This window comes from Gymnoscopelus braueri (assembly GCF_963280865.1).
Source record: "Gymnoscopelus braueri genome assembly, chromosome: 12".
Classification (NCBI taxonomy): Eukaryota; Metazoa; Chordata; class Actinopteri; order Myctophiformes; family Myctophidae; genus Gymnoscopelus; species Gymnoscopelus braueri.
In genome coordinates, this window is record NC_137614.1 from 3,563,117 (window position 1) to 3,590,674 (window position 27,558).

The 27,558-nt window shown below is 42.2% G+C and overlaps 1 protein-coding gene across 9 annotated transcripts in view; it reads right to left on the minus strand.

The window, feature by feature from the left end:
- Positions 1-4,599: 4,599 nt before the first annotated feature.
- Positions 4,600-27,558, minus strand: part of LOC308097163 (ankyrin repeat and SAM domain-containing protein 1A) — a gene marked incomplete at its 3' end in the record, with an annotated part of 160,995 nt that continues 138,036 nt past the window's right edge. For 3 of the 9 annotated variants that reach the window (XM_080444793.1, XM_080444794.1, XM_080444789.1), the window contains 5 exons: positions 26,843-26,914; positions 24,546-24,668; positions 20,069-20,206; positions 14,940-15,134; positions 11,374-12,852 (listed from right to left, as the gene is read on the minus strand). In XM_080444793.1, coding sequence (XP_080300919.1) covers positions 12,736-12,852; positions 14,940-15,134; positions 20,069-20,206; positions 24,546-24,668; positions 26,843-26,914 — 645 coding nt within the window. Of the gene's footprint in view, positions 8,466-11,372; positions 12,853-14,939; positions 15,135-20,068; positions 20,207-24,545; positions 24,669-26,842; positions 26,915-27,558 lie in introns of those variants that run through there. The other 6 variants (XM_080444790.1, XM_080444788.1, XM_080444791.1 and 3 more) reach the window with 5 other exon arrangements.

Genomic DNA, 27,558 nt, shown 5'->3' on the forward strand with positions numbered 1-27,558 from the left:
GGATGAAAAGCACAACAGGGTTTATATTTATTATGGGCTGCATGTTGTTTAGATTGAGTGAGTTGATTGATTGATTGATTGATTGATTGATGTACTTTATTTAGTAAGACATGAGAACAACAGTACATGGAAGTACAAAATCACAATACAAGGTCTACTAAACTGGAAGACTCATTAAGCACTGAGCTTGTTTAAGATGAGATCCCCATGCACACAAATCATGATGACATAAGAGACAGACAGATATACACACTACTATACAGAACGTCATACAATCAGCTTACAGGTTACTGGTATGAAGAGTGAAAAATATGTACAAGAGAAGAAGAAAAATGGGGAGGGGGGGGGGGGTAGGTTAAGACTTAGACAGGGGCCATTTTCGAATTGCAGCCTCCTGAAGGTGTATCTTTAGGGCAGTTTTGAAAGTGAGTAGGGTTTTACACTCCTTTACTCCTTTTGGTAGGGCATTCCACATTTTTGTTGAATAGCATGAGAACGAGTTAATTCCCTTTGTTGAGCCAAATCTGGGTTGAACATGATTTGTGGAGCTGCCTCTGGTGTTATGATCATGGACTTCATTAACGTTTTGGAAGTATTTTGACAAATACAGGGGGATACCAATGTTGTGGTGTATCTTGAAGACCAGGCCCATAGCAAGTTGCTGTACTCTGTCCTCAACCCTAAGCCATCCAATCCTAGCAAAATGAGCAGGGGTTAGATGGGTTTTGTGATTGAGGCCAAGAAGTAGCCTTACTATACTAGTTTGTTTTGGGATGTTTGGAGCCTTGTTTTTAAGGCCTTGGTGGTGTTGTGATACCATGAGGAGCATGCATGATCAGCATAATCAGTTACTGGTCCTTTCCCAGATCATGTTGGAAGCGACAGTGGTCGTGGGGGGGGGGGGGGGGACTATCTGGAGGGCTTCTATCCACTGCATGTTGTAGTGCACACCTAACCCACTGTGTGTGTGTGTGTGTGTGTGTGTGTGTGTGTGTGTGTGTGTGTGTGTGTGTGTGTGTGTGTGTGTGTGTGTGTGTGTGTGTGTGTGTAGCTTCACTAGCCCTTTTGGCTGTAGTGGGAGAGAAAAAAAGTGAACCTTGACCTTGTCTAAAAAAGTTCAAAATGATTCCATTACTCAAAAATGTCCCACCGTTCACGACGGCAACTCGGTCGCCTTAGCTCCCTCGGTGGTCCTTCACGGGGTGACAGTTCGCCTGTGACTGCGCGCCTCCGAAATGGTTTTGTCACAAAGGGAGCGCCGTACCATATGCACGCAATTCGGGAGTTCCGAGGCGGCTATCCACGGAATGAAGTGCACTCATTCCGTGCAATGTTACGGTAATCTCTGGAGATCGGGTTGCTGCGTCACTCTGCGTCAATCCATGCTACATGGACCCTGTGGGACAGCCAACCCTAACAGCCCCTGCATGGTCAATAACAGCTTCCCTAAAGACTTCTGTGACAACACTCGACTGCCTCATGATGGCCATGGTTACCCACAGTACAGGCGGCCTAATGACCGAGGTTGGGAGGTTGGGACTAGAGGTTAGGGCCGCAAAGCAAAGCGGGGAGGGAGGGGAGGAGAGGAGAGGAGAGGAGAGGAGCCGAGAGGAGAGGCCAGAGGTGCCGGACTCTGTGAGGGCCGGACATCTAGTATATATAATCTCTATCAATGTGTCGTCATGGCATCAGCCGCAAACAAATCAGTCAGATCCATATATGGGCATAAAGCGGGGCATGCCCAACATAATATTATTAAATAAATTATAAAAGGCATTTTTTAAATATGATTTAAATGTTATTATCACTTGTGATACTGAGTCTGTGATAATGCGTCTATCCTTATTGTTAAGATGTATACGTTAAAATATTTTTTTTTCCTAAAGTGACAGACTTACTTGGAGCGGGGGATACTCAAATGGTGGCTACACCACTGGTGACACACCAGCTCATCTCTTCATCATGTGGTTTCTTGTTGACAGGAAGCTAAAGCTCAAGCTGTTGTTGATGTATTCATTTACCAGACCATCTATAACATTAATAACAGGATATGATTATAAGACAACTGTTACATGTAGACTGTGAAAATATACTTTTTAATTGTTTTACCAACCAGTCTGGCCATTCTCCTCTGGCATCAAAAAGGTATTTTTATCCACATAAAACTTTTTCGCACCGTTCTCTGTAAAGTAAACCATAGACATGGTTGTGCATGAAAATAGAGCGGCAGTTTCTAGAAGACCAACAACCATGAACTGCAGCAGATTGTCAAAGTAACTAGTAACTTAACTAAAGCGTTCATATCATTGTAGTGGAGTAAAAGTACAAGATCAGATGTAGTGGAGTAGAAGTAGAAGTATTGAAAATTTTAAATACTGAAGAAAGTAAAAAATACCTCAAAATTGTACTTAAGTACAGTACTTGAGTACATGCACTTAGTTAATTTACACCATTGCTATTATACAGTAGTCTAATAATCACCCAGTGCATAATTATGTTTACGATCTAAAATCTGCAATAATGCAGTTACACTATAGTGTATGACCGGCCAATATATTATTTCAATATATCAGTTTTCCTGGAATGAATGATGTTTTAACAACCACGTCAAAACATAGAACATATTGTAGAATTGAAATTCTATTTGGCTTCTGAAACTAAATATGGCAAAGGCATTGACAATTACATCATTATTATCATTATTATTCATTCATTTTTAATACAATGTTCTCATTTGTGGTGAAAGCTTGATGCCATAAATATAGATAAATATAATAAATATAGAAGCTATTAAGAAGCCCAGTAAATACATGAATGGTGAATCACATCACAAGCTGTTAAACTGAAAGTCTGGAGCTATAGCGCCCTCTGGTGGTTAAACACAGTTACAATGTTTTTACATGGCATTGCTTAGACCAGTGGTTCTCAGCCTGGGGGTCCCCACATGATTTTTTTGGGCGGTGAAACCGCCCCTATAAGTGAGGTTTGGATATTTGTACAACAAATCCTGCGCTGTGATTGGCCAAAAATGTACCGATATTTGTACAACAAATCCTGCACCGTGATTGGCCAATCACAGTCTATTCAGGACTGTGATTGGCCAGTGTCACATGACACATGTGCATAGCCCTATATAAGAAACCATAACTTAAAAAAAAACATACATTTGTTTTTTTTAAGTTATGGTTTCTTCCATCATAAAGAGTGTTTCAATAAATGTATTTATTTTTTGTACAAGATTGGTTGACTCCATTCAGTATTGTGATTAGCTAGCAAGACACCGCCCACTTCACACAGGGTGTGATTTTTGGGCGGTGAAACCGCCCCTATAAGTGAGGTTTGGAAATTTGTACAATTATCCTGCACTGTGATTGGCCAAAAAGTACCCCGCCTAACCCTGCACCGTGATTGGCCAATCACAGTCTATTCAGGACTGTGATTGGCCAGTGTCACATGACACATGTGCATAGTCCTATATAAGAAACCATATAAGAAACCATAACTTTAAAAAAAACATAAATTTGTTAAGTTATGGTTTCGTCCATCATAAAGAGTGTTTCAATAAATGTATTTATCTTTTGTACATGATTGGTTGACTCCATTCAGTATTGTGATTAGCTAGCAAGACACCGCCCACTTCACACAGGGTGTGATTTTTTTTACAGTGAAGTGACAATTTAAGGACTTTTAAGACCATTTCAATACCCCCCCAAAAAAGACCATTATTGCATCAAAGGTAATCAACAAATTATACTTAAAAAACATTCAAACAACATTGGCCAAATTGTGAAATAATGTAAGAAAGAGGCAAACATTGTGAAAATAGCCTAATCTACAAGCTCTCAACGCCTTGCGTTGCGAGGCGTTGAGAGCTTGTAGATCTGCTACTTTCACATTATCTTTTCTGTGGGACCGAGTCAAACTAAATGTAATGCCTCAACTCATACAATTCCAAATGCTTATCATGGTGGGGGTTCCCAGTTCAAATATGATTATTTTGGGGGTTGAGAACCACTGGCTTAGACCAGTTATTGTCAGCTCTTTTAACAGACGAGCTACAAGCTCATAAGTATGTGACTTTGCGACACATTGTGAGCTTGTAAATCTGTGATTTCTTTTTTTTGTGTCAGTTCTTTGAAAAATACTGAATATTCTCACCTATATAAAGACATGTCCAAAATAGTGAATATTCTCACCTATATAAAGGCATGTCCAAAATAGTGAATATTCTCACCTATATAAAAGGCATGTCCAAAATAGTGAATATTCTCACCTATATAAAGGCATGTCCAAAATAGTGAATATTCTCACCTACAATAAATGCATAGACTTACAATAAATGCATTCAACATAGGTAGGCAAGGAAACTACTCACCAGAAGTCATAAGTGCATTCTCTTCTAAAAGAAGCAACTAAGAATATACCTAGCGCTAAGGTAAAAGTGCAATATATCAGTTACCTACTTTCTTAAACAGAAAATAGTGAATATTCTCACCTATATAAAGGCATGTCCAAAATAGGGACAACAGGTTGAAAGTGATTAATTCCATGGCAACAGTTGACACAACACTGATAAATAAAGAGTCACAATAAGCAATCCTTCTAATTGTGGCATTTATTAGTTGTACAATTATGAAAAATAATCATAAAAAAAGACTGGAAGCCCAAGATTATTTACAATCTTTTTTTCTTCTTTTTCTTTTTTTTAATCTGTTGTGAGGTCCCTATTCTGAGTCATATATCCTCAGTCCTTTTTTTTTATTTTATCACAGGGTATTTTAAGAATGATATGTCAAACTTTATAAGACATATACGTCCTTTTCTCTCTCCACAAATGTGACCCAAAAAAAATACATACGTACATACATACATATACATATATATAGATATCTATAAAAGCAAAACTCATTCAAGTATCAAAATACAGACTGCTAGATTCATATACAGTTTCAATATTCTCATCATCATCATAATCATCAGATTCGTCCCAGTTAAGTACCTCTACCCCCCCATGCTTAGCAATGTGCAAACGCCGGATGGGACCAGGATGGCTGAAGGTGCAAAACCGACACCAATGAGCTGACAGTGTACCGTAGAGCAGCGGTTCTCAACCGTCCTGTTCGGCCCCCAAATAATTGGCCAAAACCCCCCCCCCCCAAAAGATTAATGTAAAAACAATAATAATGTAAAAAAAAAAAAAAAGTCATGGTTTGCTTTTCTTTTAAAATAAACGTGATTTTTTTTTTTCTTTTGATCGTGGAAACCGATAAATATGAACTTAAGTTCTGTTGATCCAAGCCCAGAACGTGGCTCTGAAAATGGACCCAAGCCTTGAGAACCACTGCCCTTAGAGTTTTACCATACTGACCCCAACATGTACCATAATTATACAAGAGTTTATCATCATAATGACCGGACTATGTACCCATATACACATCATCAGCTGACTAAAAGAGTACCACTAAAGCCTGCTTTATACTAGGTCGTACACCCCGAAGATAGCAGATCTACAAGCTAACTAGTAGTCCCAGAACTAGACGTTAGTAGGCTCTATGCATAAAGGCCAATACAGGCTCCTACCAAGGTCGGAGTTTTTTTCTTTTTAAAGGGCGGTGATATAACCATAGAGTATATCAAAGATGGTAGATATAGGAAGATAGTCCATCCCAATTATAGCCACTAGATGGCATACAATGGCATACCAACGTCCTGTTTACTGGTGCTAGATCCCACAAGTGTGTTGCTGGGACAGAGACAGGTCCCTAATAAAGTTGATGAGTCTCTGGAGAAAAAAATATTGAGTCAAAATGGACACTTGACCCCTCAGCGCCCACCCTGTGCGCCTACCAGAGCCATCTGAGCAGCCTTCTGCTTGGTGGAGCCGTAAAAAATACAATCTCCCCCTCCCCCCGGGACCAGGAAATACTCCCTCCCCCTCCAACAACTAGCTAACAAGCTAACTAGTAGTCCAAGACAATAATGCCCGAACTGCAAGTTCTCAACGCGTTGCATCCACAACGCGTTGTGAGCTTGTAGATCGGCTAGTTTCGGGCACGCACAAAGTCCGTAGTACGACGAAGTATAAAACTCAGGCGATAAATGTCAACATACTGGTAGATATATAGAATCATGCTGTGTTCTATTAGCTCAGCAGCTTAAAAACAATAATCTACTATAATCTGATCTGCCTGCATAGCAGGTTTGGCATCAAGTACATCATGGGTCTAGAGATTAAACTGCACACAGAAAAACAGAAAAAAGTAGTTTGGGGAAGGAAGAGAATTAGTTAATCCTACACCTGATTCAATTCCAGCATGAGGACAAACCCATGTCCTTTAAAAACAGATTAAAACAACTTTCAAAAATCAAATAAAAATAAAGCCACCAAAAGTGGTCTGTGTGTAGTGTCCATTTCTGTGTCCCCCCCCACCCCCCGCCCCCCGCCCCTCCCTTTCACCCCTCGTTAAGTACCCACACTGACCATCACAGTTGTAAGATATCGGATTAAAGAGATGCTACGATGTTTGTGGTACCAGATTATTATGAAGCCAGCCGAGGCTGTTTTATCGTCACTGTCGGGGGCAGAAACCTCTTATCTTCATATTCTAACTGTTTGTGTTTTTTTTTACCGTAGATTAACGCCCTATACTTGATCACATACTACAGCGTTTACACACAAGTTGCAGATCCACAAGCTCACTCCTGAAAAGTAACTAGTTTTGGATATATGAGGTTTCCACCCGACGGAGACGATGTCTTCCATCGTACAGGAATATAAAGGTGAGTTTTAGTGACAGGTATACGAGAAGAACAGTAAAACCTCCTTTCTGACACATAAACTGTGGAAACTGTTAAAGAGGCAATAATCACTTTCTCATGGAATGGATACAGATAGTTGCATGACAGACACACAACAAAAAAAACACATATTTGACACTTTAATAAATCCATTAAAAAGACACTAGATGTCTGCATGGAACATTGATCATCACATTGTTGCAGTGGCATGGAAGCTGAAAAAAGTGTGTGTGTGTGTGTGTGTGTGTGTGTGTGTGTGTGTGTGTGTGTGTGTGTGTGTGTGTGTGTGTGTGCACTTGTATTTAGAGTTTAAGGGGTTAGGGGTTAAAGGGATATTTCACTTTAAAAAAAAAGTGGGTCATTTTATCATCTACTCAGGCTTTTGGAAGCTCCCCAGACAGTTTTTAAGTTGCTCGATTCAGTATTTAGATATTTGACATTCATTTTATCAGACACCCCCTTCCTATACAAACCCATTGTAACTTCAAACTCCATTTTAACCATGTTAGATTCATCAAGAACACCCGTCCTTGGTTCTGGTAACTCATCCTGCCCCCCTAATATGTGAGGGGGCCGTGTTTTTTCGATTCCTTTTTTTATTTTTTTTATTGTATTAAACTTTTTCATTTTCCAAATCTTTTTTTATTTTTTTTTAATGAAAAAAAAAAAGTAATTGAAAAAACACGGCCCCCTCAAGTATTAGGAGGGCAGTATGGATCACCAGAACCAAGAACGGGTGTTCTTGATGAATCTATCATGGTTAAAATAGAGTTTGAAGTTACAATGGGTTTGTATAGGAAGGGGGCGTGTCTGATAAAATGAATATCAAATATCTAAATACTGAATCAAGCAACTTAAAAACTGTCTGGGTGTTCACAAAAGCATGAGTAGATGCTTACATTGAAAGTGAAAAGTGAAATGTCCCTTTTAGATCGTTTCAGACGGGGAGCGGTCTGAAACGCGCCATAGTAATTCATTCGAGAAGTTGAGGGGCGAAATTCTCGCGCTCGTGCTCGTTTGTGCACACGCCCCACGGGCGGCAAGATCCAGCTGGATTGTGGTCATCTTTTTTTATCCCCTCTACGCGCAGTAGGACAAAAAAACGACGATCGCGGCGCGATCCCCGCTGATCCGAGCCAACCGCTCCCCGTCTGAAACGACCTTTTAGAGTTATGCCCGATTTATACGTACCTGTAGTTGTGCGCTGGTGTCTTGCAACGATACAACAGACCATCTGTTATTTTCGTTGCATGACTCTGGCGTGAAACTGAATATAACTCAAGGTTAAAAACGACAACATAAAAAAGAAGGCATTTATAAAATGAGAATTTGATGCCCTCACAAGTATAGCAATAGAAGTGTGTGTGTGTGTGTGTGTGTGTGTGTGTGTGTGTGTGTGTGTGTGTGTGTGTGTGTGTGTGTGTGTGTGTGTGTGTGTGTGTGTGTGAGTGTGAGTGTGTGTGTGAGTGTTAAATTCAGATGGATGGACTAGATATGATGCAGTACAGGACAGAGACCAGCAGAGGTCTTCACTCTCCAGCTCTGCATGCTTCCTCGTGGTCATGTGATCTGATGATGCGTACAGTAGGAGGTGACCATCACAACATGGCCGCTGCCCTGTCGTCTCACAGCGCCGGGAGCTTTTTTTTGGCCACAGTGTTGTTCAGCTACAGGGGGAAGAGGAGGCAAACAGACACAACATGCACACACACCCGTAGAGTTAAAATATAAAGTGAAAGAAAATGCTTCGTACAAGCTGGCTGAACAAAACGGCCATTAACATCAGAGTGACCCTCTTTTTTTTTTCGACAGGTAATATTTAACTTACGTCCCAGTGACATAAGTTAAATATTACCGTGGTACTATGAAAAAAAAATGGCATTGATAAGAACGGACAATGAACACACACACACAAAGGCATTTGTTGTGAAGAAAACAAGAAGAGAAATGAAAGAGAAGATGCAAAGATTATAGAACACACTTTGTTTTACAAAAGTGCTTCGCTGACAGTACAGTACACTCCAGGACAAGGTGTTGGGTTCTCTGACTGACAGCTCCGTCCTGATCTGCTTTCTGGAGCACCATTTTTTATTTGCGCCCCATTGACACGTTATTATGGATCCCACCGCAGTTCTAGGCAAAACCCGCTGTGATTGACAGTTCTGGTTTTTGCAACTATGCCTAACCCTAACCTCAGTAAGACTATGCCTGCCAGGGAGCCAATCAGACACAGGTATCCTATAACGTTGGTTGGATTCATAATCACGCCCCGTTGACCATGTTCACATGGCGGCCATTTTGCTCTTCTATAGAGCCCCGACCAATGCCAGATATTTGGGTCTGATGCAGACCCTTACTTTGTCCTATAACATTGGTTCTCAAAGTGGGGTCCGGGGGACCCCCAGGGGTCCGTGGGTTGGTTCTAGGGGGTCCCCAGCAAAATTAGTTAATATAGCTATTCAAAAATAGCAGATATACTTGAAAGCTCATTCGCGCAACTTTGTGCCGTGCTGTGAGCTTGTACATAATGCTATTTTTGCAATTTTTGGGCATGGAAAAATCTTCTGGGGGTCTCTGGCATAAAACATTTTCAGATGGGGGTCCAAAAGTTTGAGAACAACTGTCCTAGACTACCGATCACAGATGTTTTGACCCACATTTTGGGTCAAAAAACATTGTAGATTGATTCAAGTTTTTCAGAAATAGAGAATTCAAGCTCTACAAGCTCACAACCGTGAGCTATTATTTTTTAAATGTTTTGAAAACCGTAAAATGTTTGCCTTCATTAACAACATGCCTAAAACAGGGACAGGAACTGGTAAAACAAATAAAGCAAAATGGTCACCATGGGAATATGGTCAATTCTATCCCCTCCACTCTTTACCTCTCTGGCAGCAAGGCCCTCAGTGATGCTAACGTCATTAGCTCCAAACAGAGAGGTGATGCTAACGTTATTAGCTCCAAACAGAGAGGTGATGCTAACGTCGTTAGCTCCAAACAGACAGGTGATGCTAACGTCGTTAGCTCCAGACAGACAGGTGATGCTAACGTCATTAGCTCCAAACAGACGGATGATGCTAGCGTCATTAGCTCCAAACAGACAGGTGATGTCGTTAGCTCCAGACAGACAGGTGATGCTAACGTCATTAGCTCCAAACACTGGTATCACAGTGCTAGAATCTTACTGTAGCAGTAGCGGCTCAGAGTCTCTGCCTGATGAGCAAAAAGCCTAATCTCTCCTCCGGCTAAAGAGGGAGATAGCTTAGGCCTGTGTATCTTAGGCTAGTCTTTAACCCATCAAGACCGGGAACGCATCCGTGTAACCACTTTAACCATTATTTTATACTTTGGCTATTACGAGCTTGTAGATCTGCAATCTTTTTTAAAAAGCGTGACATTTTTTGCAAATCTTTGATGTTTTTTAAAGTGAACATTTTTAACTCAAATCTTTGCTTCTGGGGATTCTAAAAATGTCTTCTAACAGTAAAAAAACAAAAAGGAAAAAAAAAGTTGCTATAATCAGTGGTTCTCACACTTTTTCATGTCAAGGACCCCCACAATTATATGTATTTGGCCGCAGACCCCCATCGCAAAATATTTTGTTCCAGGGACTCCCAGAAGCAAAGATTTGAGTTAAAAGTGTAAATATATATATTCAAAGATTTCCACACATTTTCATGATTCAAAAAAATAAAATAGCCAAAGACATCTAAAAATGACACACAGATGTGTTCCCGGTCTAAATGGGTTAAGATGTTTGGCTTAGTGTCCGTTCCTTTGTGGGAAATCTGGGTTTGAATCCCAGACGTTACTTTAGCGTCGTCTTTGGTAGCTCGACTTGGTACGGAGAGGCCGGTCGGACGACGAACGTCAAGCCTTTCCACACGTTATGAATCCTCTGTCAACTGTTATACATGCAGCCAACCACCAGGGGGAGTTTTTTTTTTTTTACAGTTTGGCCTGGTTCACGTTTTGGCGTTTTGATTGACGTCCCGCTGATGCATAGAGCGAGGGCATCGGGTTTTTTGCGTCCGTCCGTCCGTCCGGGCTACATGTCGTGCGGTGGATTCTCTGCTACGGTTTAGTCTTTTTTTTAGGAAGTCGAGAGATCGGAACAGAGAAAAAAAAACTCTCAGAGTCGTCGCCTAACGGAATAGAACAGGGGAACAGGAGAAAAAAAGCACCAGAAGAAGAAGAACGTGTCACTAGAATGTGAGTCGTATGAACACAGTGGAGGGCGGGGGGAGGGGACAGGAAGGGGCGGGACCAATCCTGGGATTGAGGCGGCGAGGCGGTCGGCAGGGAATACGGTTAACTTTGGAAGGAAGAGTGATGTGTTGGTAGTTCAATCAAACCAGTGGAAGGAGAGGGACGATATCTCCAATCCAGTAAAGTCTCAATGCAATGGATTCCTGTTCTGTCTGTCTGTCTGTCTGTCTGTCTGTCTGTCTGTCTGTCTGTCTGGGGACATTCCAGCCAGATGACATGGTTCATACAAAATAATATGTATTTGGCCGCGGACCACCATCTCAAAATATTTTGTTCCAGGGACCCCCCCCCAGAAGCAAAGATTTGAGTTATAAGTGTTCGCTTTAAAAATATATATATTCAAAGGTTTGCATTAATGTTCACGATTTTTCCAAAATAGCAGATCTACAAGCTCATAGCTTGTAGATCTAGCTATTTTTGAATAGCCAAAGTATAAAAGGTTAAAGTGGTTAAAATTATTGTGATGCTATAATAACACATTTTGCTGGGGACCCCCTGGAACAACCCCCCCCCCGGACTCCACTTTGAGAACCAATGCTATAGAGGGTTTCATCCAAACTTTCTCATGTTGCTAGGAGACAAAACCCTCTTTTTTTATTCATGTATATGGTATACAGGAAACAGTTCATGTTCATGTCGGTTGTTATTATCATTATTGTCAGTGTGAAACCATCTCTGGTTTATAGTGTGTTATTGTACAGACTACCACCTAATACTTTGAGACGCACATATATGGAGATTTGGGGGCGTGGCCCAGCAATGGTCTTATAAGTGCAAACTATCAGCATTGAGTTTGTGAGACGGGTTGTATACAGCGATAGATGTTTCTGTCCTTAACCCAAAACTATGGTTACGTAACGCGACGTGAACGATGAAGACAGAACGTCCACAATGTTGTATTTTTCAAGCCACAAAAAGGCGCCAAATCAGGCGCTCAGGTGGTAAAGTAGTAGTTAAATCCACCGCGGTGCTTTAATCGAGCGTCTATACGAACACAATTGGTCCGTGTTCGGGGGAGGGAAGCACGTACTCTTAACGGGCTTGCGCGGGGGCGGAGCCTGTCGGCAGGGAGTGTTGGGCGGGAGTAGGACGAAGGCTCTACGTCCTTAGCCTGGAAACCAGACGAATCTGCCAGTGCAATTATTTTTTTATTTGGTCTGGCACCACTCAGTTGTGATTGGATTTCACTCCCTCCCTAAGTAGTGAGGGACCAATCAGGGCCCAGTATGCAAATACGGGGGCGGGGTTATCAGCAGAGGCTTTTTTTTTTATTCGCCCCATGGAAATGCAGGTTCCACACAGAGATTCCAGACTAATATCTCCGCAGTGATATTAGTCTGGCCATGCCAGGCTATACTGTGTCCTCCCGGTGGGGGCTCCTCACTGGCAGGTGAGTCAGTAGGATTAAAAACAGCAGTGACAACACACAGAAACGTGTGCGGAGGGAGGAACTTAATTGGCATCACGGAAAAAGCTACAAAAAGAAAAAGGTGGTCCCAGAAATGAGGGGACGGGAGAGGGAAGGAGGACGTGGCTTCGTCGGACCCAGAGCGTCCACACAGTGAAAGGCACACAGCAGGAAGAGAAGGAGAGGAGAGGAGAGGACAGGACAGCTCAGGAAGGCCCGTCAGGAAGGTGAGAAGGTAAGCAGAGAGGTTCCAGTCATCATCAGAATATGGTGGTTTCATACTTAGTGCTGATAGTGCGTTTGGAGTCCTTGGGGTCGACCAGCCACGTGGCGCTGCCCTGAGACTGGCCGTCTGCGTCCTGCTCCACCCCGTCTCCCTGCATGGACACACAGAGGAGATACATTCACATTTACGTAGTACAAGGGTTCCCAAACGGTTCAGGCCACACAACCCCCGAAAATAATTATATTTGAACTGGGGACAAGCTCTTGGAATTGTAGGCATTACATTTAGGCCACGTTTAGACGACAACGGTCTCTAGAGAAAACCACAAAGTGCCGTGGCGTTCTCACTTTTTATTCTGAGTTAACACGGAGGCGCAACAGTGATTGAAAACGCTGTAGTGTGCATGCCAGGTGGCTAGGTGGCGGTGACACACTGCCAGATAGACCAGTCACCTATGCGTAGAACAACTTCAGTTCTACTTCCTATCACAGCTGTAGATCGGCTATTTTCACAAAGTTTGCCTCTTTCTTATGTACTATTTGACAATTTGGGCAATTTGGTATTAAAAAGGACTTAAAAGTAATTAAACTGTAACTTCATAAATGTGCAGATACCCTGTATACACTTATACTGTACGTTAGTTTGTGTACTGTTGAGTGAGAAAACAATGTTGCAAATTAAGATAATCATTTGGGGACCCCCCCAAAATGATTTGGGGACCCCCAGTTTGGGAACCACTGATATAGCGCATAATAGTATAAGCCCCACATCTAGAGGAGCAACAGTCAATTGAACTAATCGATTTAATCGATTAGAGATTTTTTTAAACTTATTTTTTAATTTAAAAATACATTTTGGGGGAAATAATTTAAATGGTCTTTTCCCCCCAAAATGTAATTGGCAAAAATAGCTGATCTACCAGCTCACAATGCGTCAAGCTTGCAGATAGGCTATTTTCATGCAACACGCTTGTGGTGTCAGACTGATCAATTTAGTTGATTCAAAACACAATTATTCGAATGTCATTGTGATTCATTGATATGCATGTGTTTAAATATAATTATCAGTTAATGGTCATCAAGATTGTTTGATTAGTAGTAATCATTGGAATAATCGCTAAGAAAATAATAAAACAGACAAAACTTTCTTCAAAATGTTCATGATTCACGCCACAAGAGGGCGCTGGAGTTCTACACATCAACACATAACCTCACCTCCAATGTCACACACACTACAACAGGTTATAACTTATTTGTGTGCTATTTATGGCCTTTCCTTAGCTTTGCTTAGCCTTAGAGCAGTGGTTCTCAACCTTTTCAGGCCGCGACTCCCCAAAATAATCATATTTGAAGTGGGCACCCGCCAAAATAATCTTATTTGAACTGGGGATCACCCACAATAATCATAATTTGAACTGGGGACCCCTCCACCCTGACAAGCACTTGGAATTGTAGGAGTTGAGGCGTTACATTTAGTTTGACTCTGTTCCACAGATCTGGCTAAATTTGACAATTTGGCCAATGTTTGACCAGTTTCTATAGTAAATTTTGGTCATTACTTTTGATGCAGGAATGGTCTTTTTTTTTTAGGTATTAAAACGGTCTAAAAGTCCTTAAATTGTAACTTCATTGTCATTTGGGGACGACCCACCAAAAATGAGGGGGACCCCCTTGGGGGTCCCGACCCACAGGTTGAGAACCACTGCCTTGGAGAGTAGTTTAGTGCCTGCTGGGAATTCCATGCATGTATGTAATTAAACAAAATTAAGTTCAAATGCTGTACGCCAGAGAAGTTATTTCATTTATATAATTATAAATGTAACTTACTTTATTATTTTAGCTTACCCATAGGCTATTGTTAATTTAAAGGCAGTTTCAATGAGAAAAATCACACCCAGTGTGAAGTGGGCGGTGTGGTCACAGTGGTCATCACAGTGATGGAAGTTCACTTAAAGAAAAGTAATATTGTGGACCAACCATTGTACACCCCTAACTTAAAAAAATACATAAACGTGTTTTTTTTAAGTGCATAGTCCTATTTATAGGGCTATGCACATGTGTCATGTTTCACTAGCCAATCGATGTCCTGAATAGACTGTGATTGGCCAATCACGGTGCAGGGTTAGGGGGGTACACTGGTGGCCAATCACAGCGCAGGGTTGGGGGGGTGCAATGTCCAAACCTCACATATAGGGGCGGTTTCACCGCCCAAAAAAAACAAACAAAACACCCAACTCACCCCTGACTTGCGCCCGCTGCCGCCGCTGCCTCTGGGTCGGGGTGTGGGCCGACCGGACCTGTTCTCCATGAGTTCCGAGGAGCCTGGCACCGCCGGGAGGCTCTGCTGCTGTTTGGTCCTCTGGGCCTGCAGGGCCAGCTGATAGGCTACCTCAAACGCCTGTCCCAGGGTCAGGATGATCTCATAGGTCAGGTTCTGGCAACAAGGAGGAAGAGGAGACAGTATAGGTTCTTATCCAGTAGTGTGGCGGCGTGATAAGGAAACTCAACCCACTTCTGGCAAGACCCAGAAAAGACACGCTGTGATTGGCCAGTAGTCACTTTGAGTGGCAGTTGGGGCAAACGCTCACGCCAAAACATGATTCACGATTCTGTCCCTATCGGTACATAACTCGAATGGCTCCACCATGCCATGGCTACATGTAAATAACGAGTCAAAACAGAGCAGATCAAACATGCTGTCTCTGCTGAGTGTGTGGGGATTGATTGATTGATTGAATATTTTATTGGACAAAAATGCAAAACAGCACGAGTACAGTCAAACACTTGGTCTAAAAGGATAACACCAAAAAAGTCCTTGCGGTCTTGTTTCCATTGAAGTCCTAAATTGGGACTGGCTGATTCATCCTGTGTTCATCGATTGGCCTCGATGTACAAATAGGTGTGTTTTCACATCTATCTCCGAGTCCAATTAATTTGACTCAGGCCACGTGTGAGTGCTTCAGTCAGCCATCACTCACGTGGCGCCGCGCTATGAGCTTGTATATCTACTATTTTTGAATAGCCAAAGGAATCTAAAAATCACACCCAGTGTGAAGTGGGCGGTGTGGTCACAGTGGTCATCACAGTGATGGAAGTTCACTTAAAGAAAAGTAATATTGTGGACCAACACCCCTAACTTAAAAAAAACCATAAATGTGTTTTTTTTAAGTGCATAGTCCTATTTATAGGGCTATGCACAATTGTCATGTTTCCCTAGCCAATCACAGTCCTGAATAGACTGTGATTGGCCAATCACGGTGCAGGGTTAGGGGGGTACACTGGTGGCCAATCACAGGGCAGGATTTGGTGTGCAAATATCCAAACCACCCAGTGTGAAGTGGGCGGTGTGGTCACAGTGGTCATTTATAGGGCTACTTACAGGGCTATGCACATGTGTCATGTGTTCACTAGCCAATCACAGTCCTGAATAGTCCTGAATTGGCCACCATAGTGTACAATGGTGGCCAATCACGGTGCAGGGTTAGGGGGGTACAATGGTGGCCAATCACAGCGCAAGGTTGGGGGGGTGCAATAGGTGCAGCGAATGTCGATGTCCAAACCTCACATATAGGGGCGGTTTCACCGCCCAAAAATGACACACAGATGCGTTCCCGGTCTTAACACATTGAATGCCAATCGCGTAGATCTACGCGAACCTATTTAAAGCCGCAGCGTGCCAGTCGCGTAGATCTACGCGAACCGCCGATTCCCATTGATTTTGCCCCAGGTGCACTTTCCGAATTTTTTTGATCCATTTCCGTTTCCGGTTTCCGGTCGGAAACAGAATTATTCGGGTTCCGGTTTTTTCGATCGTATCCGCTTCCTGTCTGGGATCCTGTTTAAAACTCGATTTTCTCGGTTGTTGTTTTTCTCCTCGCTGATCACTGTTTAGCGTTGATCGCCTGTATCTTCAAGATGGCGGCACGGATTTGGAAACTATTTTCGCTGGCCGTTTCTCACGGATCCGCCGTGTGTTTAGAACCAAATGAACGCGCACTTTTAACTTATTTAGCGAGGTCTGTGGCGACATGAAAGAAACAAAAAAACAACAATAAAACGCTGGCACTGGTGAGTACATTATGAGATTAAACTCTGGCATGGAATGTGTTAATGGGTTAAGCCAGTCAGCAGTGTGACAAGAAAAGACATCAGTGCAAAGTGTTCTTTGGCTGCACTCCACTTTTAAAAAGCCTTTACTGGCTGTAGTGTCAGTATCCAGGGGGGTATTGAGTGGTAGCCAGTACGGACGTAAACAATTAATCAACTATTGATTCATCGATCATTAAGAATTTAGTCGATTGTCTCTTCTGCACTGTAACTGTATCTGTTATTTTGTATAATTGTGTTTCCTTTGCTCGATGTTCCGTGTACAAAGCACATTGAATTGCCTCGTTGTTGAAATGTGCTTTACGAATAAAACTACCTTGCCTACATGAATCAATTAATTGAACAGAGTATTTCTATATTGCAGTATTACCACCACCGCAGACAGAACAGAACAGGTAAAGGTGAACAATCCCAGTAGACCTGAGCTATAAATAAAACCCTGCCGTTGAGGGGGACCTGTGCATTTTGCACTCATTTGTTAACCCATTTAGACCGGGAACACATCTGTGTAACCACTTTAACCATTATTTTATACTTTAGCTATTCAAAAATAGCAGATATATACAAGCTTACAGCGCGGCACAGAGTGCCGCGCTATGAGCTTGTAGATCTGCTATTTTTGAATAGCTAAAGTATAGCTAAAATGTAGCTAAAATAGCTAAATTGTGAACATTTGTGCAAATCTTTGAATACATATTTTGAAAGCAAACATTTTTAACTCAAATCTTTGCTTCTGGGGAATTCTACATGTCTTCTAAATCCTAACAGTTTTTTGAAAAAAACGTATGCTGCTACAATGTCAGTGGTTCTCAAACTTCTTTCATGTCAAGGACCACTCAAAATGATATGTAAAATGATATGCCATGGACCCCACATCTCAAAATATGTTGTTCCAGGGACCCCCCAGAAGCAAAGATTTGAGTTACAAATGTTGGCTTTAAAAAATATACATATTCAAAGATTTGCACAAAGTTTCACGATTAAAAAAAAAAATAGCCAAAGTATAAAGTAATAAAGCTATATACAGTAAAGCTAAAATCTAAAATGACACAGTATGCGTTCCCGGCCTTAATGGCTTAATACCTCATAACCCCATCCTCTGTTTAGGTAAAGACATCATAACTCTGTCCTCTGTTTAGTGGAGGCTCTGGGATGCATGTCTCCACATACACAGAGAGGTGCGGTGAGGAATGTTGACACCGCTGCGTCTGGGGAGGACGTCGACGGTGACAGGCTGATCAATACCGTTTCAAATAACCGACTCCATCTCGGGGCCCGTTAGCCTTCATTAACCTCTGCATGGCTGTCTGTCGCCAAGTGGAACTCGAGCCTTTTTGTTAGCCCGGTGTCCTGGGCTGACCCTGGCTGGCTGGCTGTAATGTTATGTGGAAGATTAGAAGGCTAATGATCAGAACTTCAGGGCCGGATGGTGAAAGGTATTTGGGGGATTTTATCTTAACCCATTCAATCCGGGAACGCATCTGTGTCATTTTTTGATTTGAGCTATAACCATTATTTTATACTTTGGCTATTCAAAAATAGCAGATCTACAAGCTCGTAGCGCGGCACCGAGTGCTGCGCTACGAGCTTGTAGATCTGCTATTTTTGAAAAATCGTGAACATAGTGCACATTTTTTAAAGCAATTTTTTAAACTTAAATCTAAGCTAGTACTTAGAAAAAGTTATTTTTTTGTATGTTTATTTTTTAACATTGAAGTGAATGGAGCAGCAACTTTTTGGAAAATTTTCTCTCCTGGTTCTTTGTGACGAACGGAAAAACAGAAAAACCAAAAAAATAAAAAATAAATTTAGATTTGTTTTTTTGTGAATTCTTTTTTTTTTTTTTTTTGGCAGGCAATGTGTAGACATTTGTAGAATCGGCCAAATTGCACATTTTTATCAAAAAATAGCAGATATACAAGCTCAGCCGCGCTATGAGCTTGTAGATCTGCTATTTTTCAATAGCCAAAGAAATCAAAAAATGACACAGATGCGTTCCCGGTCTTAATAGGTTAAACCACAAAGAGGCACTTTGAGTAGAGAGGCTAAGCAAGTCCCAAGTGAAGCATGAAACATCCCAGAGATAAGAGGCTGTACAGATAGCAGTGATTATGAGCGTCCGTGTGGACTGCAGGCAAATATAATATCCATTGATTTCTCAAACACGATCGTATTAAGTGATTAGATCAGATTTGCGTATTCAGACATTGTTGACCCATCCTGACACTGGCCGCTGTTCCCTTTTTTTCCTCCTTTATTTTTTTCTGTCTTTATTTGATAGCATACAGTAGACTTTCTGCCTTTATTTGATAGCAAACAGTAGACTGACAGGAAATGGGGAGAGAGAGAGAGAGAGACGGAGAGTGACACGCAGCAAAGGCCGTCCGGATCGGGATTCGAACCCGCGACTAGCATTAGGTGCTACGCCAGCCGTCCGGGCCTATGCTGTTCACAAACTGTACAGACTTGAATTGACTCTAAAACGACAGAGAAAAGCGCCGGCCGGCCGGCTAGTCGTTCCGATACCAATACCAGTATCGGAAAAGCTGCCGATACTACCCAAAATGCTGGTATCGGTATCGGGGGAGTATGCCAGTCTATGCCGATACCAAGTCATTTATCACATGATGTTATTTATGTTATTTACATGTACGCACGTCTCACTGGGAGGAGACCCCGGGGCAGACCAAGGACCAGATGGGGGGGCTTACATCTCCACACTGGCCTGGGAACGCCTCGGGATCCCCCAGGAGGAAGTGGCTAATGTTGCCCAGGAAAGGAAAGTCTGGAGCTCTCTGCTGGAACTGTTGCCCCCGCGACCCGACTCCGGATAAGCGGTTGAAGATGGATGGATGGATGTTATTTACATTAATATTTTGAATGCTTCAGTCGATGTTGCACAACTGTTTTAAACTCTTACTGTACTTTTTACGTTATTATTTTAATAACTTGTACTGTAGCTGCACTTTAACTATTGTTAATGCTTTTTATTTTCAAGGACCCCCATAACTCTGAGAGTGTACAAATGGAACCAAATGGATCTGTAAGGGTCCATTTGGTTCCATTTGTACCCTCTCAGAGTTACAGACCTGTAAAGCTCCATTTGGAACCCCTTCAAGGAACCCTGAGGGTCCCTGGACCCCACTAGATTATTATCATTTTTTGTTAGACACTCTGTATCGACCGATACGCAAGTTATGGGTATCGTAATCGGTTATCGGGGAAGGAAAACGATGGCATGGGCACATATGTGGTTCTTACCACGTCTACGGTGCTGAACACGTGACAGTAGTGGTGGCTGGTCTGCAGGTCCTTGGTGATGTACGCAAACGTGCACAGGTCCTCCGGGTCCTGGGCCGCGCACGAGATGTTCCGGATCTCGTGCTCCGCTATGATGTTCTGTAAAACAGAGGAATGGAATCATGGATGGAAGCACTAGCACTGACTAATTGTGTAAACCAATATCGTTGGCTGTCGGGCTGAAACTTCATATCTCCGCATTCTAACTGTTTTTTTTCGTACATTAAAGAGATAGTTCAGCCCCAAAAATGTCTATGGATTAGTCACCCCATGGAGACTTTTTTAATATACCAGAGATATTTTTTTATATAACACACACACACACACACACACACACACACACACACACACACACACACACACACACACACACACACACACACACACACACACACACACACACACACACACACACACACACACACACACACACACACACAATGTTGAAGAGGGTTTGTTCTGTCTGATAGAGCTACCTAACCGTTAGTTCTGGAACTCTACGATAAGGACCACTATATGATTGCTGTCGGGCAGAAACCTCTTATCTCCATATTTTGAACTTTTGTGTTTTTTTTGTTGTAAATTAACGGCCGAAAGTACTATATCCACAAACTCGATAACGCGGCGAAGCGACACGTTTCCAGCTTGTAGATATGCTACTTTTCAATTTGAATCCGAGATGCCGAGATGCCCATATAAGGTGGAAGAGTCTGAGGCTATCATCATGCTTTGTGGATTGGCCAAGCATCCTGGACGAGGGTTGAGCCCAAAGGGAAACCAGTCTATTCAAAGCGCTGTTGTTGCATGGTGGGAGATCGTATCATCCTCTTTGGGGGATACAACGATTACATCACACGCAATGACGACCTGTATATCCTAGACTTAAGTCCTAGCCTGAAGACGTTATGTAAGCTAGCAGTTATTCAGTACGGTGTGGAGCAGTCTGAACTCCCTCACGACATCAGGTGTGAACTGAGAGCCATGAATACCAACAGCAATAGAACGGAGTCCTTGATGAGGACCTGTAACTTGCAACGTGTAACGAGGATGGTTGATGATGAGTTTGATGATGAGCACTGGACCCTTAAGACACTGGCACTCGATATGTGAAGACACTGTGGGGAGCCTGTGAATGATCCAAGCACCACCGAAGAAGAGTACATCCAGAAATCACGTGATCACAACAAAAAAAACTGGCCACAGAACATTTATATCCATTATGATCGCTTGTCCGACCGTTTGTAAACACACACGGTATCAGTGTGCGTCGCCCAGAGAAAAAAACATTCCAACCGCGACAGCCCCTTACCTTGTAACAAACAGCATGTTGAAAATAGCATGTCTCGTGAAATGCATGGCAAAAAAGTCAACTCAAGATACAGCTGTTTTTCTGACTGAAAACACGGTTTGGACGTGTTACACGTCAATGGCACCGAATGAGTTAATGTTACATACATAAAGGGAATTATGTTTCTGCACTAATTTTTTGTTTCGGACAAGAACCTTTTTTGTCCTAAAAATCGCCACTTAATTGGTTAATCAATTTAAAAAAATGCCCACATTGTAAATGATGTGTCATTCTGTGTGTGTGTGTGTGTGTGTGTGTGTGTGTGTGTGTGTGTGTGTGTGTGTGTGTGTGTGTGTGTGTGTGTGTGTGTGTGTGTGTGTGTGTGTGTGTGTGTTCCTAGCCTCGTGTGGCCAGACTATATCACTGCGTGGATATGAGTCTTGTGCTTCTATGAGGACGTTTCTTTTTCCCCAAGGGGCGGGATCAAAAGAATGGCTCCGGACGTAATTGGTTAGACCTACAACCAACTACCAATTACAGTCTCCCATATTTGAATACTGGGCCCTGATTGGTCACCCCAGACTACGGGAGCAGGAAATGGATTCAAACCAGACCCAAATCGCAGAGGGCAAATTTTATTTTTGCACCGGCAGATTCGTCTGGTCCCAGGCTAGTGTGTTCCCTCTGTAGTGCTGCACTTGGCCGCCTGGAAGGGGGACCAGCACATCGTCAGGCTGACCTACAAGCTCACAGCGTTTGTGAGTATAATATGCACAGATTATTTTGGGGGGTCGCGGCCCGAAAAGGTTGAGAACCACTGCCATACAGTAGGTCTACTTCTTGGAGTCAAATGCTAAGCAGAAATAGGCCAGGCAAAACATCCCTTAAAGGGATAGTTCACCCCCAAAATGGCTGGATAGTTCACCCCCCCCAAAAAAATCTATCAGTCACCCCATGGAGACTTGAATTCATGGATATTGTTTTAGTTTGTGTCTCATTCCTAAGCCAATAACTTGATGACCGGCAGCGGTTCCGGTAGGAGACACAAAGAGTCTCCTTTGTATCTCCTACCGGAACCACTGCCTACCATCAAATGGTCATCAAAATTATTGGCTTAGGAATGAGACAACAACTAAAGAAATATCCATGAATTCAAGTCTCCATGGGGTGACTTTTGTTTTGGGTGAACTATTCCTTTAACGCCCTACTTGATCATACTACAGCGTCACACAGAAGCATCAAAAGTAGCAGATCTACAAGCTCAAAACGCGACACGTTTCGAGCTTGTAGATCTGCTACTTTTGATGATTTTGAATTTGAATCCTGAAAAGTAACAGTTATGGACATAATGAAGTTTCCAACGATATATAAGCTGTGAATAACGATGTTGATGGGACTCTCTCCCCGAGGTGCTTTATTGGTTTATTTGATGGCATCATCATCAGCACACTAAACAGGATATAAAGCTCACCCACATAAAACTAGAGACTGCAATGAAAAATAATGATGTGTGAAAGACAAGAGACTGAAGTCGGGGAAAATAGGAGATGTGAGAGCAGAGAGGCGTTTGAGTTGTTTGAACTCCACATTGTGTACAAGAAATGTTCTCTCTGTTCAATAAATGTACATTATTTCTCTCCCCAAAACGTCCCTAAATGGCTTTAAATCTTTTCCTTTGATCTCCCTCTCTCTCTTTGCTCTAATTTAGTATTCCATACCGAGTTATAGATACATTTGATCTTCAAGAATTTGGGGAATCTAGAGAATGCACACCAAACGCACCGCCACAGAAACGACAAGCCATTCACGGCGAAGGCGAACCAAACGATATACTGTATGACATACCTAGAGTCAAAGGTTACGGTGAGAGTTCTTTCATAAACACCTGTAGGCATTTCGGAATATTTTTATGGAAAAAGCTGCAGGCTAGTGACGCACTTTAATTGTCTCCGCCAGGCCGAAAGGCATGGCGAGAGAGTATGTTTTATCCCCTGTCCGTCCGTACGTCCGTCCGTCCGTCCGTGTGTCCGTCCTGTCCGTCCGTTAGCAGCTAATCTCTGGCACCGTTGGCACGGCCGCTGCGAAACTGTGCACGCACACTCCCTGGATGCCAACTCAGAACCTCAGAATTTTTCAGATTGGCCTGTTATAGCGCCACCAGGAGGCCGATATGTGCAAAACACATTTATTGATACTACTCCTACAGATTTTGTCCAAACATCACACAAATCGGTACACAGTATCTCTATAGTCATGTGATCAACAAGGATTTATCCGATTTCCCATATTCCATCCTGATTGCCTAAGATTGGCTTCCAAAGTTTGCAGGATTGTTCCGTTTTGAACAAAATGCCTCAAATCATGAACGCAGCTTGCGATTTCCGTGAAATTTCACACGCACATTTGTATTCGGCCGACGAAGAAATGCCACCCTTTTCACATTGGCCTGTTATAGCGCCACCAGCAGGTCTAATTTTGCAAACATATTTTTGGAACAAAATGCCTCAAATCATGAATGCAGTGTACGATTGCAGTGAAAAGCCCTTGAACAAATGGCACCCTTTTCACATTGGCCTATTATAGCGCCACCAGGAGGCCACAATAACGTACCTGACCTGGCGGAGACCTGTGCTCCGAGGAGCACTTTTTCTAGTTTGAGTATGTTTTGCTTGTTATTGTTAGCATTTTTTTTATTGTCACATTATTTGACAGGACCACATTGGAAATAAGTGTTTCATGACACTTCATGTGGTATATTGAGTTGGAACTTGCATTTCTTTCACCAAAATCTAATCAAAATGTTTCGTACACACCAAGTTAGCGGAAAACGCAGCAATTGACATCACTTCAGCCCTGGACCACACTTTGAGACCCACTGGTGTAGCAGGTTTCCAGTGAGCCAACATGCACAATATCAGCACCCTGACTCTGTTTGACCAGAATGGAACAGAGCCTTCATTGGCATCACCTTTGATGGAAGTAAGGCAGAGGCCCAATTTCTTTCCAATATGGCTGCTGTGCATAGAGCATACAATATATATACAGTACAATGTTCTTTGGACCAGGTGGACTTGAGACAGAACGCTCCCTGGGAAGTCCATCTGACTATAGTGAACATAGCAGCTTATCACCACTGGTCACTGGACTGACCTTGTTGGCAGCATCGATGAACTTCACGCCCTTGTAGGTGATGGACAGCACAATGGTGGGAACCTTCCTCATCTGCTCCGTGGATCTCTGGAGGAGGACAGAGGACAACAGAGACATCTGTGTCTAAAGACAACATGTCACATGTTGGTTCAGGTTCACTTTAGATCTGTTTTTTTTTAACTCTCCACCACAAATGTTGAGAACTTTATTTAGATACTGCAGCACAGGGGTCTTCAACGTTTTTCAGGCCAAGGACCCCTTGGCTGAGAGAGAGATGAAGCAGGGACCCCCATCAGGGGCGCTGGAATGGAAAATGACATGGGGGGACACATCGCGGTCCATGAAAAAAAAAGATTTCCGTTTTTATTTGTTACTTTATTTCGGTTAATTCGGTACAAAAAATGTACTCCATGAAGCGTAGATTTATTTTTTCTTCATCCCAAAAGTCAGCTGTAACCAAATGGAGGCCGGGGACCCACCCAGCCTGGGTCCCACCACGGTAGGGAGACAGAGCCTGGGTCCCTCCACCTTGTGGTCGCGAGGTGCGGGGGACTGGACTGTTTTTTTTTTTTTTGACTGGACTGGACTGAATCATGGGGGGGACACAGTGTCTTTAAATTAAACAGGCGCCGGTGCCACTGACCCCCATTATGTATTGTATACAATATATTATTTTTTCATAGATTTCATAGGCAGCTTCATAGACTTGTTTGACAGCACTATTATCGTTGTTGGATTCATGTTTATTTTCAGACATTTAACCACTTAAACCGTCAATAGTAAACCGTCTTAGTAGATTTGACCTTTCACTCTGTACTTGGTCTGCTCTTATTTCCCTCTACACCAAACCCTAGGCATGTAACGATTCACTCAACTCACGATACGATTCGAATCACGATTCGAGGTTCACGATACGATTTCTCACGATTTTCTCACGATTTTTTTAGCACATTTATTTTTCCAGAAAAATTGCTGAAAAACCTTGATTATTTATTTTACAAAAATCATGTATGTTTTAAAAACTATATTTTCTCTTATCCTCTTTTTAATATATGAAATTAAATAAAGCCTTTTTATTCATGAGGTACATGTATTAACTGACACGTTAAGACATGTTATTTGTTAAATAATAACTTTAAATATATAAGTCTATAAATAATAAACCTCCTAAATAAATAAATGAATTTTGAAACATATATCCCAGATGAAATAAATGATAAAGAAAACCTCTTCAAATAAACAAACTAAGGCTTTGCCTTGGGATTTACAAGTTATTTTTTATCTATGCTACATTCTCAGCATTCTGTATAAAACAACACATTTATGTAATAAGGGAAACTGTTTTAAACTGCTCCAAATGAGATTAGATAATAATTAATTGATTAGTAGTATCAATGAAATTCGGTATATATCTGAAAGACAGTGTTGAAAGGAGTTTGACGTTGTCAGCAGTCTGATACAATTGTTAAATTATTAAATTAAATAATTATTCATTGCACTCTACAGCCGCACTCCAGAATTAGACGTTTAGGCGCTCCAGAATTAGACGTTTTCATTAGAAGCCTATCAGTTGTATGTTTCCTACAGAGTTTAAATCAGACAGCTAGCAACGTCGTTAGTTTGGGCTATTCATCAATGAAATAAACATGTTTGCATGCAACGCACGATCCTAGTTGTTTAGATTTCATAGCCTGAGAGGACGTGAACCCCTCTCTGCCGTTCATAGCCTGCCTTTGAGTGAGTGAAGCAGAGACCGACGCAGGGAGCTATGGTGGCCCTGAGGGGACAAAATAGTAGGCGGATAACAACGAAGGGAGTCTGACTCGATTGCGCCCTCTGCTGGTTGCATCGCGATGTCATATTTTATTGCATCGATTTAAATCATCACCACTTTGAATCGATTTAAATCGATATACGATAAATCGTTACATGCCTACCAAACCCCTTTGCCAAAAATAGCAGATCTACAAGCACACAACGCCTCGCGTGAGCTTGTAGATCTGCTATTTTTGGCTAAAGTTCTCCTCAGAATAGGGATGCTTGGTTGAAGTGGTTAATGTAAAAATCACACACAAATTTGGCGGACCCCCTGTAGTAACTCTGAGAAACCCCAAGGGGTCTCGGACCCCCTGTTGAAAACCTCTGCCGTAGCATGTTGTTTTACGGGTGACAATGCGTCACAACGTGTAGAAATGCGTTGCAAACGCGCTTCTCAATTATTCGATGAATCAAAAAAAAGTAATCGATAAGATAATGGTTAAGAAGGCTAAAGAGTCAGAACAGAAGTGTGACCTTACCCTCATCTTGGAACAGGCATCCTGGGTGGACTCAGTACCTCGGAGGTCTTTGATCAGCATAGAACCCAGATACTGGAAGGACAGAGGACACAGAGACATTTAGACATACTGTAGGAGACTGTAGGACAGTAGTTTTCAACCGTTATCATATCAAGGTCCATTATTTATTCGGTATTTGAGCCACAGACCATAATTTGATGAGATTTAGCCTCTCAGACCCAAAACTTAGAATATTTCTTCTACATTCTCTAATTGTGTTGACTTCTTGTAAATTAAGTAATGATTATGTTTAACAATAATGTAACTCTTGAGAGCGTCAAATGGACCCATAAGGGTCCATTTGGTTTCATTTTACACTCTCAAGAGTTAAAGATCTATAAGGGTCCATTTGTTGACCAACTCTCCATCATTTAGCTGGGGACCACCTGGAACCCCCTAAAGGACCACTGGTGGTCCCCGGACCACTGGTTGAGAACCACTGCTGTAGGAGACAGAGGCAGCAAGTGCAGCACAGATGAGCACATAATGTCCTTGTAGATCTGCTACTTTTGAGTGACGCTGAAGTATGACCAAGCGGGGCATCAATTTATGAAAAAAGTAAAACACTAAAAGTTAAAATATGGAGATAAGAGGTCTCTGCCCGAAAGCAACAATTTCATACTTCTGTGTTCTGGAAGCCAGACCACAATGGCTCACACTGTGGACTGGTTTCATTT